The following is a 12,856-nucleotide window of genomic DNA, read 5'->3' as shown; positions in this document are numbered from 1 at the left end:
TGTGATGCCATCTGATAAACATAATACTGAATCATTTCACTGTATATAACAGAAAAGAAAATCTTCTAATGAAGATTTTTTTACATTACTAGAAAAACCAATAGTTGATGATATGAAGATTTTAAGTTATACTCTATATAAATATTAAGTAAATCCAAAAGGATGACCTTTAGTTTTGGATAACAAAGAAATATAACATGAGAAATAAGTTGCTATTCAATTTCAAGTAGACTGACACTATCCTTCAGCAACACTATCATAAAATTCAAACTCACTTACCTACTGTGTCTACGCCTTTCCTGCCAGCACGACCAACCATCTGCTTATAAGTAAGAATATCTAGAAGTCTACCACTGAAAATGGGAGTGCGAATGATTACACGACGTGCAGGTAGATTCACACCAGATGATAGAGTAGAAGTTGCTGCCAAGACTCGAATCTGACCTTGACGGAAGGCTCCTTCAATGATATCTCTCTCCTCGAAAGTAAGACCTAAAAAAAAGAAATTATAATCGCATGTATTTATAAACATATGAGGAAAACATTACACTTGATCACTTACAAATTGATCTGAGAATCTAATACAACCTTGTAAAGATTTTTTTAAACTACTGTTATGACTGTAAACAAAGAAGTAATCACAGTTTGCCAATCCTAGTACAGTTCTATCTCCTTCTAGACCAGGGGCTGTCAAATTTATCTGTAAACATTTTAGATTTTGCAGGACAGATGATCTCTGTTGCAACTAATCAACTCTGCCACTGTCACATGGAACAGCTGTGAAACAAATGGGCAAGACTGTATTCCAATAAAACTTTATTTACAAAAACAGCTGGATTTGACTAGCAGACTGTAGTTTGCTGAAAACTGCTCTAGAAAAGAACACCCGGAAGGTACAGACATGCTTTACTCAAGACAGTATCTGATGGTGTATCCAACACAGTGGTCAGGCACATAAATAAATATCTGAAGGACAAATACATGAGTAAATGAAAAACAGAATATACACTTATCTTGCTTATTTTTTATTTTCATTTTAAAAAGTCAAGAGAATTGGGGTTCTTAGTTTGTAAATTAAGTGGTGGGTCCACCAATATTCACTTTATTAGCATGCATTATAGTTTATATACAAAGAAAATATTTTTACGTGTTTGTGTGTAGATATATATTTTTAAAATTTATTTTTATATAGCATGATAAAATTTTTAAGTAAATTAAAAAGGTTAAGTTCCTAATCGTAGAAACTATATATTCTTAATCATATCCTTAGCACATATCAATATGGACAGATCACTCCTTGAAAGAAGTTATTTAATTCACTGACTGTCATAATCCTTGCAATTTTGACAACCTAGGTATGAGGTTTTAAACATTTTTAACTATTTCAAAATACAATATGACAAATTCTAAAATTAATTCAATTTTGATGTATTTGTAAGAATATTACAAATACCCCTAGATATAAAAGGAAATACTCAAAGTGGCACAAAATTAAGATAGCAAGTACCACTTCAACCTAAGTTCTAAGGAAACAAAGTATAGAAATATAATCACTTTAGAATTCACATCCCCAGTAGTACCAAAAAAGCTTGTATCTAGTACTTATATACCATACAGATAAGTAAATAATCCTGCATGTGTTTTATTCTTGATTAATCTTAATCCATAATGTCTTAAAAGGAAACTTAAGAGTATTAAGTGTGGTTAATGAAAAATCAAATGCAAATCAAACATAAAAGTAAAGAAATTTTAAGTATTTTTGGAGGGGGCTTCATAATAACATATTAAATATATAGATACCTGCATGATGAAATGCTACTCCCCATGGCACAGTTTTTTGTAATACAGAGTCCAATCCTGAAGGTGAACGTTTTAACTGATCCATCACTTCTAGGAGGCCCTTTTGTTCCAGCATCACTGGTGGAAGTTCAGATGATCTTACCAATCCTGTCACAAAAAAAACTGTCAACACTGTTCACCTCCCCCTGGACCTTTTTTACTGCTATCTGCCCGAGTCATGACAGAAGGCAATGGTTCTGAAACTACTTATTAATCACCTGGATATATTTTTAAAATATTGATGTCTGGCTCTCTCTCCTGGATTCCGTGATGTGATGCACCCTGGACATAAATCTCCCCAGGCAATTCTAATGGGCACCAAAGTTTAGGAAACACTGTTAGGTTCAGATCAAGCCCACAGGAGGAGATCAAAAGAACCAGCTGAAAGAAGGAGAAAATTACAAATACCATCACTCAGAGCCTAAAATAAATCCTTGCTCAACGTGTGCCCCCACCAAACCAGCAGTGTCAGAATCACATAGGAGCTTAGTTCTGTGTGACAATTCTTCTAGCCTTTTTGGCACCAATGTGGTAATTAATCATACATTACCCTCTGTTTTTTGCCTCTATGTTTAGCTTCCCCAGAAGATTTTCTTAGATGCAAGAACTATATTTTCTTTAAAAATAACTTAAGACTTTGGATTTCTGAACTAGTAAACTTTCTCATAGAATATATCTTATATTTTATATATTTTTAAATCTTTTTGGTAAACTTCTAAAATTCTGAGGACCACAGACAGTTGCCAATTTTTTACTTCTCTAAAAACAATTTAAATTTTTTAAAAATTATCTGTTCCCTTATTTAAAAAGAAAAGTAATTTTAACATAAAAAAATTAGTATGGATAATTTCAAAATTTAAACATCATCTTTATGAAAAATGTGCTACCTTGTCTTTACTTTTCTGGTGAAAAGTTCATCACAGCCTGGACTCCAGTTCAAGTCCTAGGATTTGGAAACCACTGCTATAAATCATAAGAAGCTCATGCAAAGAAAATATAAATAATGTTTCTGGTCATTAAGGAATGTTATCATACTTGCCACAAAAAAATATAAGCTGGCATAGTAAGAAAGCATTGATTAAGAGAGAACTAAAAGAGATGTTATAATATTGGACCAAAGTCTACTAATAAAACTTCATGCAAAGTTTACTAATTGAAGCTAGGCTTGAGATATCCATTACCTATCCTCAAGATGCCACCAACATAACAAAGTCATAAAACATCCTAAAGTTCTGTAACCAGAACTGTCCCTGTCTTCCCTGCACTTATCTTTGATCCCAAGGGCCCACAATCTAGTGTGGTGAGGGAACACTACTCACCCCAGAGTGAGTAAAAATACACACTAATGGTTATAGCAATACGCATAGATCAATACTCAGCAACAGAAAAGAAATGAGTTGATAAAAGTAACAATCTGGATGAATCTTAAAAATATCATGCTGAGTGAAAGAAGCCAGACACAAAAGACACATACACGTAATATGACTTCATTTACTATATGAAATTCTTAGAAAAGGCACAACTAATCTAGAGTGACAGAAAATATATGACTGGTTGCCAAAAGCTGGGGATAGAGGGAGGAGATAGAAAGCAAAAAAGAACATTTTGGAGTGACAGAAATGTTCTGTATGTTGATCACAGTGAGGAGTTTAACAAGTGAACACATTTGTTAAAATTCATTAAGTTCCACTTCAAGTGGGTACATTTTATTCTAGACAAATTATAACTCAATAAAGTTGATTTTAAACTACATGTGTATAGTGTGTGTGTGTAGCATGACTCTCTTTAGAGTAAGAGCTTAGAAATATAAAAAAGATATGACTACTTTCCCCAGACAAAAATGTGTGTATGTGAAGTCTCTTATACAATTTAGGGGGCTTTGAAGTCAACTTCTCAAAGCCCATGGATCCTAAATGAAGAACCTTAGTATATAGCTCTATAAATCCAATATACTGAAATTCTGAAGATTAGTTAGTCTGAATGTGTATATATATTATCTACAAGGAGGATAAGGAGATGATTAGTCACAAAAACATACTTTCACAAAGGATCCATCCAGATGGTGGCAATGATGAAAAGAACCATGCTTTGCTAATATAATTATTAACATTAATTTCAAGCAAATGTCCTAAGAATGGAGGCTTTCCTTTCATCACTTCCTTTCCTTTCCATCACTAACTTACCCTCAGCTTGATGGTGCAGACTGAAAAACTCACGGGCGATGATATCTGCCAGCTTCTCACACCATTTCTTTGACGGACAGAAAAGTAATACTGAATGGTTATCACGAATGGTCTCATAACACAAACTAACCACATGATCCTCATCTCCCTAAAAAAGAAAGAGAAGTAGCCATTCTAGTGATACTTTCAAAACATTTTCATATCAGTTTAAAGTCATTCATTTTGCTTCAATGGCAAGGTTTTTCTACTCAAAAGCATGATAAAAATCAGTTACAAATTCAGTAATAAAGAAAAAAGAGAAAATAAATCTCTTTATGATGCAAGGTGAGTAGGGAATCTTTTATATTCATTCAACTAATATTTACTGACCTCCAACCCAAAGGTAATAGGGATATAACGGTGAGTAAAAGATAGCCAAGGTATTATCTTTAAGGGGTTTGGGTCTCAGTGGGGAAACAATAAGGTACTAAACAAACAAAAGTAAAATACAATCATAACATGTACTATCAAAGAGAATTTTGTGGTGTTTTGAAGCCTTACATTTGACATAAATCTGAGCAATCTGCAAGAAAAAAAAAAGTCTCCCTGAGAAACTGCTAAAATGTGAAGGAAAAACATTATCTTAATAAAAGGTAACTGAGGAACAGGGAACACATTTCAAGCAGAACAAACAGCATTTGTAAACACTCCAGTGGTGAGCAAAACTGGAAGGTCAGTGTGTGTAACTAGATTAATTCATCAATACATTCACTCATTAAGTAATTATTTACTGGGTGCCATATATTATCATGGGCTTTCCAGGTGGCACTAGTGGTAAAGAACCAGCTTGCCAATGCAGAAGATGTAAGAGGCACAGGTTAGATCCCTGGGTCAGGAAGATCGCCTGGAGAAGGGAATGACAACCTACTCCACTATTCTTGCCTGGAGAATCCCATGATAGGGGAGCCTGCCGGGCTACAGTCCATGGGGTCACAAGAGAGTCAGACAATACTGAAGCAACTTAGCACATACATATATCATTCAAGGCCTGGGGATGGAGAACAAAGCAGAAAAAAAGCTCTGCCCTCATAATGTGTCTACTCTAGTAGGAAGATATAGATAAAAACAAGATAAGCAAAACACAAAATATGCTCAAAGTGCAAAGGAGAGAATAAAACAGGGAAAATAGAAACCAGGAATCAGAGAACATTTGAGAATGAGAATGAGAAAGTGACATCTGAGTAAAGGTCCAAAGGTCAAAGACTAAACCCTATTGATGCCTAGAGGGGAAAGTATTCCACATAAAGAGAATCTGAGGTGGGAGATTTCTTGGCATATTATACAGAATAGCAGACAGGCTATGGAGGAAGTAAAGAATATAGAAACTGAAGTCAGGGTAAAGGAGTGGGACAGATCATATATGGCTTGTAGGCTAAAGATGTTGGCATTCATTCCACATGAAATGGGAACCATCACAAATTTTTTAGAAGAATGGTTACACGCTCTGATGTTCATTTTAAATAGATGATTAGCTTTTGATTTAAGCATGGATCTAAGTAAGAGTTGAAACTGATTTAAACAGGGTGGAAGCAGAGACATGGTAATAGAAGATTGACAGGAGAGTAAATGACTTTGTTTACTGATATATTTACTGAGGTAACCAAGGCACAGTCAAATGAAATTTGGGAGTACAGAGCAAAGCAACTAAGTAAGATTCCATACCAGGCATGCAGAAGCTACAAATACACCTATGAATGTACTAAAACACATGAATTTAGTCCTATTTCCAGTTCTAAACTTACCCTTAACTATTTCAGTATTCAGAGGCACAGATCTACATTAAAAATAGATGCCTCATACCAGATTCAGTCCTTTAACTTCAGGACTGAAGAATCGGCTCTAGAAAAATACTCTGAACTAAATGTTTTAAAGTGTATTTATCAACCACTTTCTAGATGCTAGGCAATTTTTTAAAATCAAATTTCATCCTTAAAACACTGAAGACAAACATTATATCCATTTTATAGATGAAGATACTATGGAGAAGTTAGGTAATTCAACTATTATCACAGCCACATCAAGTATCCCTATATAAGGTATCAGAAATAGGTCTTTCTGACCCCCAAAAATGTTTTTTCTACTATCATATACACGGGGTCACAAAGAGTCAAACACGACTGAAGCAACCAAGAAGGGCACATATTGTACATATATCACTTAATAAAAGGTCAATTTTCCACATTAATGTAAACAAAGCCATAAGAAAATCTTTCCCAGTTAAAAAGAAAAATCTATAAAATTTTATTACTTACACTTATAGGAAACGATTACATTTAAATTGAAGACTACATTTACTCTCTCACCAACACCACCAATTCTTTCATGAAACCAACTAGGTTAACAACAGGAATCCTTCTAATGGATATGTAATGCACATCCAGCTACTTTGCAACCCCCAGCTTAACTCAAAAATTGTTAACAACATGCTAGAAAATGCAATCAAACACAACAATACAGATGGTAAAAAATTACTGCGGACAGTGACCACCGATATGAAATTAAAAGATGCTTGCTCCTTGGGAGAAAAGCTATGACAAACCCAGACAGTGTATCAACCTAGAGGGGTGGGACGGGGAGGGAGATGGGAGGGAGGTTCAAGAGGGAGGGGATATATGTATACCAATGGCTGATTCATGTTGAGGTTTGACAGAAAACAACCAAATTCTGTAAAGCAATTATCCTTCAATTAAAAAAATTTAAAAAAAAAAAAAAAAAAAGCAGAGACATCACTTTGCTGACAAAGGCCCATCTAGTCAAAGCTATGGTTTTTCCAGTAGTCATGGACACATGTGAGAGTTGGACCATAAAGAAGGCTGAGCACCGAAGAAATTATGCTTTTGAACTATGGTGCTGGAGAAGACTCTGGAGAGAACCTTGGACTGCAAGGAGATCAAACCAGTCAATTCTAAAGGATATCACCTCTGAATATTCATTGGAAGGACTGACACTGAAGCTCCAATGCATTGGCCACCTGATGCAAAGAGCTGATCCACTGGAAAAGACCCTGATGATGGGAAACACAGAGGGCAGGAGAAGGGCAACAGAGAATGAGATGGTTCGATGGCATCACCAACTCAACGGACATGAATTTGAGCAAACTATGGGAGACAGTGAAGGACAGGGAAGCCTGGCATGCTGCAGTCCATGGGGTCGCAAAGAACTGGACACAACTTAGCAGCTGAACAACAACAAATGACTTACCTTCACTTGCAGCATGGGTTGAAATTCCCTCACAAGCTTCATTGAAGAGTCATAAATTGAATTTCCAATTTTTATGGATTCCAGCAGTGGTACAGGACGAAAGTCAGTGTGGTAGAGTTCAGCATTCAACCAGGAAGCCACAAGCTCCAAATTTGGAAGAGTAGCACTCATGCCAACAATCTGTATGGCATTAGACAAAGGAATGGCTAAATCTGCCTGGCTGTCAAAAACAAATGAAAATGATGTTAAAAGACATATACTATTAATTTCAAATAGTGCTAACAATATTCTTAGCATGTCTTTTGGTACAAATGTGCATAAATTTCTACAGGGTATATACCTAGGAATAAAAGTGTTGAGTCATATATTAAATTCAATTTTATTAAAGTCAAACTAATGTTTGTTCTTTAGATTACATATACAAATGAAATCATACTATATTTGTTTTTCTCTGTCCTAACCTCCGGGTCCATCCGTGTTGTAGCAAATGGCAGAATTTCCTTCTTTCTTATGGCTAAATATTTCACTGTATATAAATACACCATTCATCTATTGATGGGCACTCAGGTTGCTTCCGTATCTTAGCTATTGTAAATAATGCTGCATTAATAAGCCTAGGTGTGCACATATCTTTTTCAAATTAGTTTTTGTTTTCTTCAGACAAACACCCAACGGTAGAATTGCTGGATCATATGGCACTTCTGTTTTTAATTTTTTGAAGAACTGCCATACTGTTTGCCATACTGTTTCCCGATAGTGGCTGTACCAATTTATTTTCCCATCAAAAGTGCACAAGGTTTCCCTTTTCTCCACATCCTTGACACATTTATTATTTGATGTCAATTTTGATAAGTCATGCTGACAGATGTGTGGTGGTATCTCAGGGTTTTCACTTGTAATTCACTAAGGATTAGTGATGGTGAGCAACTTTTCATTTGCCTGTTGACCATTTGTATGTCTTCTTTGGAAGAGTGTCTATTCATACCCTCTGTCCATTTCTTAAACAGTTTTTATGTTGACTTATATGAGTTCTTCATATATCTTGGATATTAATACTTTATAGGATACATATTTGCAAAGATCGCCCATTCAGTATACAGCCTTTTTGTTTTGCTGAAAGTTTCCTTCACTGTGCAAAACTTTTTATTATAGTTTGATGTAATCCCACTTATCTTTACTTTTGTTTCCCTTGCCTGAGGAGACATATCCTAAAAATATTATGTTGATAAAAGTCAATATCCAAGAGCATCAGTTCAGTGGCTCAGTCATGGCCGACTCTTTGCCACCCCATGAACTGCAGCACGTCAGGCCTCCCTGTCCATCACAAACTCCCAGAGTTGACTCAAACTCATGTCCATTGAGTAAGTGATGCCATCCAATCATCTCATCCTCTGTCATCCCCTTCTCTTCCCACTTTCAATCTTTTCCAGCATCAAGGTCTTTTCCAATGAGTCAGTACTTCGCATCAGGTGGCCAAAGTATTGGAGTTTCAGCTTCAGCATCAGTTCTTCCAATCAATATTCAGGACTGATTTCCTTTAGGATGGACTGGTTGGATCTCTTTGCTGTCCAAAGGACTCTCAAGAGTCTTCTCCAACACCACAGTTCAAAAGCATCAATTCTTCAGAGCTCAGCTTTCTTTATAGTCCAACTCTCACATCCATACATGACTACTTGAAAAACCATAGCTTTGACTAGACGGATCTTTGTTGACATATTAATGTCTCTGTTTTTCAATAAGCTGTGTAGACTGGTCATAGCTTTTCTTCCAAGGAGCAAGTGTGTTTTAATTTCATGGCTGCAGTCACCATCTGCAGCGATTCTGGAGCCCCCAAAAATAAAGTCTGCCATTGTTTTCACTGTTTTCCCACCTATTTGCCATGAAGTGATGGGACCAGATGCCATGATCTTAGTTTCTCGAATGCTGAGTTGTAAGCCAACTTTTTCACTCTCCTTTCACTTTCATCAAGAGGCTCTTTATGTCTTCTTCACTTTCTGCCGTAAGGGTGGTGTTATCTGCATATCTGAGGTTACTGATATTTATCCTGGCAATCTTGATTTCAGCTTGTGCTTCATCCAGCCCGACATTTCTCATGATATACAATGCATATAAGTGAAATAAGCATGGTGACAATATACAGCCTTGATGTACTCCTTTCCCGATTTGGATCCAGTCTGTTGTTCCATGTCCAGTACTAACTGTTGCTTCTTGACCTGCATACAAATATCTCAGGAGGCAGGTCAAGTGGTCTGGTATTCCCACCTCTTTAAGAACTTTACACAGTTTGTGGTGATCCACACAGTCAAAGGTTGTGGCATATAAAGCAGATGTTTTTCTGGAACTCTCTTGTTTTTTCGATGATCCAACGGATGTTGGCAATTTGATCTCTGGTTCCTCTGCCTTTTCTAAAACCAGCTTGAACATCTGGAAGTTCACGGTCACATACTGTTGAAGCCTGGCTTGGAGAATTTTGAGCATTACCTTACTAGCATGTGAGATGACTGCAACTGTGCGGTAGTTTGAGCATTCTTTGGCGTTGCCTTTCTTTGGAATTGGAATGAAAACTGACCGTTTCCAGTCCTGTGGCCACTGCTGTGTTTTCCAAATTTGCTGGCATATTGAGTCCATCACTTTCACAGCATCATCTTTCAGGATTTGAAAGAGCTCAACTGGAATTCCATGACCTCCACTAGCTTTGTTTGTAGTGATGCTTCCTAAGGCCCACTTGACTTCACATTCCAGGATGTCTGGCTCTAGGTCAGTGATCACACCTTTGTGATTATATGGGTCATGAAGATCTTTTCTGTACAGTTCTTCTGTGTATTCTTGCCACCTCTTCTTAATATCTTCTGCTTCTGTTAGGTCCATACCATTTCTGTCCTTTATCGAGCCCATCGTTGCAGGAAATGTTCCCTTGGTATCTCTAATTTTCTTGAAGAAATCTCTAGTCTTTCCCATTCTACTGTTTTCCTCTATTTTTTGCATTAATCACTAAGGAAGGCTTTCTTATCTCTCCTTGCTATTCTTTGGAACTCTGCATTCATATGGGTGTATCTTTCCTTTTCTCCTTTGCCTTTTACTTCTCTTCTTTTCGTAGTTGTTTGTAAGGCCTCCTCAGACAACCACTTTGCCTTTTTGCATTTCTTTTCTTGGGGATGGTCCTGATTACTGCCTCCTGTACAGTGTCATGAACCTCCGTCCATAGCTCTTCAGGCACTCTATCAGACCTAAGCCCTTGAACCTATTTGTCACTTCCACTGTATATTCATAAGTGATCTGATTTAGGTCATACCTGAATGGCACAGTGGTTTTCCCTACTTTCTTCAATTTCAGTCTGAATTTGGCAATAAGGAGTTCATGATCTGAGCCACAGTCAGGTCCCCATCTTGTTTTTGCTGACTGTATAGAGCTTCTCCATCTTTGGCTGCAAAGAATATAATCAGTATTGACCATCTGGTGATGTCCATGTGTAGTCTTATCTTGTGTTGTTGGAAGAGTGTGTTTTCTATGACCAGTGAGTTCTCTTGGCCAAACTCTGTTAGCCTTTGACTACTTCATTCTGTACTCCAAGGCCAAATTTGCCCATTACTCCAGGTATTTCTTGACTTCCTACTTTTGCATTCCATCCCCTATAATGAAAAGGATATCTCTTTTGGGTGTTAGTTCTAGAAGGTCTTCTAGGTCTTCATAACACCACTGAACTTCAGCTTCTTCAGCATTATTGGTTGGGGCATAGACTTGTATTACTGTGATTGAATGCTTTGCCTTGGAAACGAACAGAGATCATTCTATCATTTTTGAGACTGGATCAAAGTACTGCATTTCAGACTCTTGTTGACTATGATGGCTACTCCATTTCTTCTAAGGGACTCCTGCCCATATAATAGTTAGCTGAGCCAAATTCACCCATTCCAGTCCATTTTAGTTCACTGATTCCTAAAATGTCAATGCTCACTCTCGCCATCTCCTGGTTGACCACTTCCAATTTTGTCTTGATTCATGAACCTAACATTCCAGGTTACAATGCAATACTGCTCTTTACAGCATCGGACCTTACTTCCACCACCAGTCACATCCACAACTGAGTGTTGTTTTTGCTTTGACTCTGTCTCTTTGTTCTTTCTGGAGTTAGTTCCCCACTAATTTCCAGTAGCATATTGGGCACCTACCCACCTGGGGAGTTCATCTTTCAATGTCCTATCTTTTTACCTTTTCATATTGTTCATGGGGTTCTCAAGGCAAGAATACTGAAGTGGTTTGCCATTCCCTTCACCAGTGGACCAGGTTTTGTCAGAACTCTTCACCATGACCCGTCCGTCTTGGGTGGCCCTACACAGCATGGCTCACAGTTTCATTAAGTTAGACAAGGCTGTGTGTGGTCCATGTGATCATATTGGTTAGTTTTCTGTGATTGTGGTTTTCAGTCTGTCTGCCCTCTGATGGAGAAGGATAAGAGGTTTATGGAAGCTTCCTGATGGGAGAAACTGACTGAGGGTAAACTGGGTCTTGTTCTGATGGGCGGGGCCAAGCTCAGTAAATCTTTAATCCAATTTTCTGCTGGAGGGTGGGGCTCTTTTCCCTCTCTGTTATTTGACCTGAGGCCAAAGGATGGTAGAGGTAATGAAGATGATGGAGACCTCCTTCAAAATGTCCCATACAGGCACTGTTACACTCAGTGCCCCTAATCCTGCAGCAGGCCACCGCCAACCCACGCCTCCACCAGAGAGTCCTGGACATTCATGGACACAAAGAGCATACTGCCTATGTTCTCTTCTAGAAGTTTTACAGTTTCAGGTCTTAACTCTTTAATCCATTTTGAATTTACTTTTGTACATGGGTTGTGATGATCTTTTTTGTACAGTTAGAACTTCTGAGTATTCTTGCCACCTCTTCTTAATATCTTCTGCTTCTGTTAGGTCCATACCATTTCTGTCCTTTATCGAGCCCATCTTTGCATGAAATGTTCCCTTTGTATCTCTAATTTTCTTAAAAGATCTCTAGTCTTTCCCATTCTGTTGTTTTCCTCTATTTCTTTGCATTGATAGCTGAAGAAGGCTTTCTTATCTCTTCTTGCTATTCTTGGGAACTCTGCATTCAGATGCTTATATCTTTCCTTTTCTCCTTTGCTTTTCGCCTCTCTTCTTTTCACAGCTATTTGTAAGGCCTCCCCAGACAGCCATTTTGCTTTTTTGCATTTCTTTTCCACAGGGATAGTCTTGATCCCTGTCTCCTGTACAATGTCACGAACCTCATTCGAGAGTTCATCAGGCACTCCATCTATCAGATCTAGGCCCTTAAATCTATTTCTCACTTCCACTGTATAATCATAAGGGATTTGATTTAGGTCATACCTGAATGGTCTAGCGGTTTTCCCTACTTTCTTCAATTTGAGTATGAATTTGGCAAAAAGGAGTTCATGATCTGAGCTACAGTCAGCTCCTGGTCTTGTTTTTGTTGACTATATAGAGCTTCTCCATCTTTGGCTGCAAAGAATATAATCAATCTGATTTCGGTGTTGACCATCTGGTGATGTCCATGTGTAGAGTCTTCTCTTGTGTTGTTGGAAGAGGGTGTTTGCTATGACCAGTGCATTT

The 12,856-nt window shown here is 37.5% G+C and overlaps 1 protein-coding gene across 1 annotated transcript in view; it reads right to left on the bottom strand.

Moving 5' to 3' along the window:
* Nucleotides 1–12,856, bottom strand: part of POLQ (DNA polymerase theta) — a 104,958-nt gene that overhangs the window by 80,015 nt on the left and 12,087 nt on the right. The window contains exons 6-9 of the mRNA XM_040250652.1: nucleotides 7,263–7,482; nucleotides 4,023–4,170; nucleotides 1,801–1,947; nucleotides 280–492 (exon numbers count right to left, since the gene is read on the bottom strand). Of these exons, the coding sequence (XP_040106586.1) occupies nucleotides 280–492; nucleotides 1,801–1,947; nucleotides 4,023–4,170; nucleotides 7,263–7,482 (728 nt within the window). The remainder of the gene's footprint in view (nucleotides 1–279; nucleotides 493–1,800; nucleotides 1,948–4,022; nucleotides 4,171–7,262; nucleotides 7,483–12,856) is intronic.

This window comes from Oryx dammah, unplaced genomic scaffold (genome assembly GCF_014754425.2).
Source record: "Oryx dammah isolate SB20612 unplaced genomic scaffold, SCBI_Odam_1.1 HiC_scaffold_2, whole genome shotgun sequence".
Taxonomy (NCBI): domain Eukaryota; kingdom Metazoa; phylum Chordata; class Mammalia; order Artiodactyla; family Bovidae; genus Oryx; species Oryx dammah.
The sequence above is the reverse complement of the archived record's forward strand: the minus strand, read 5'-3'. Positions and strand labels throughout refer to the sequence as shown.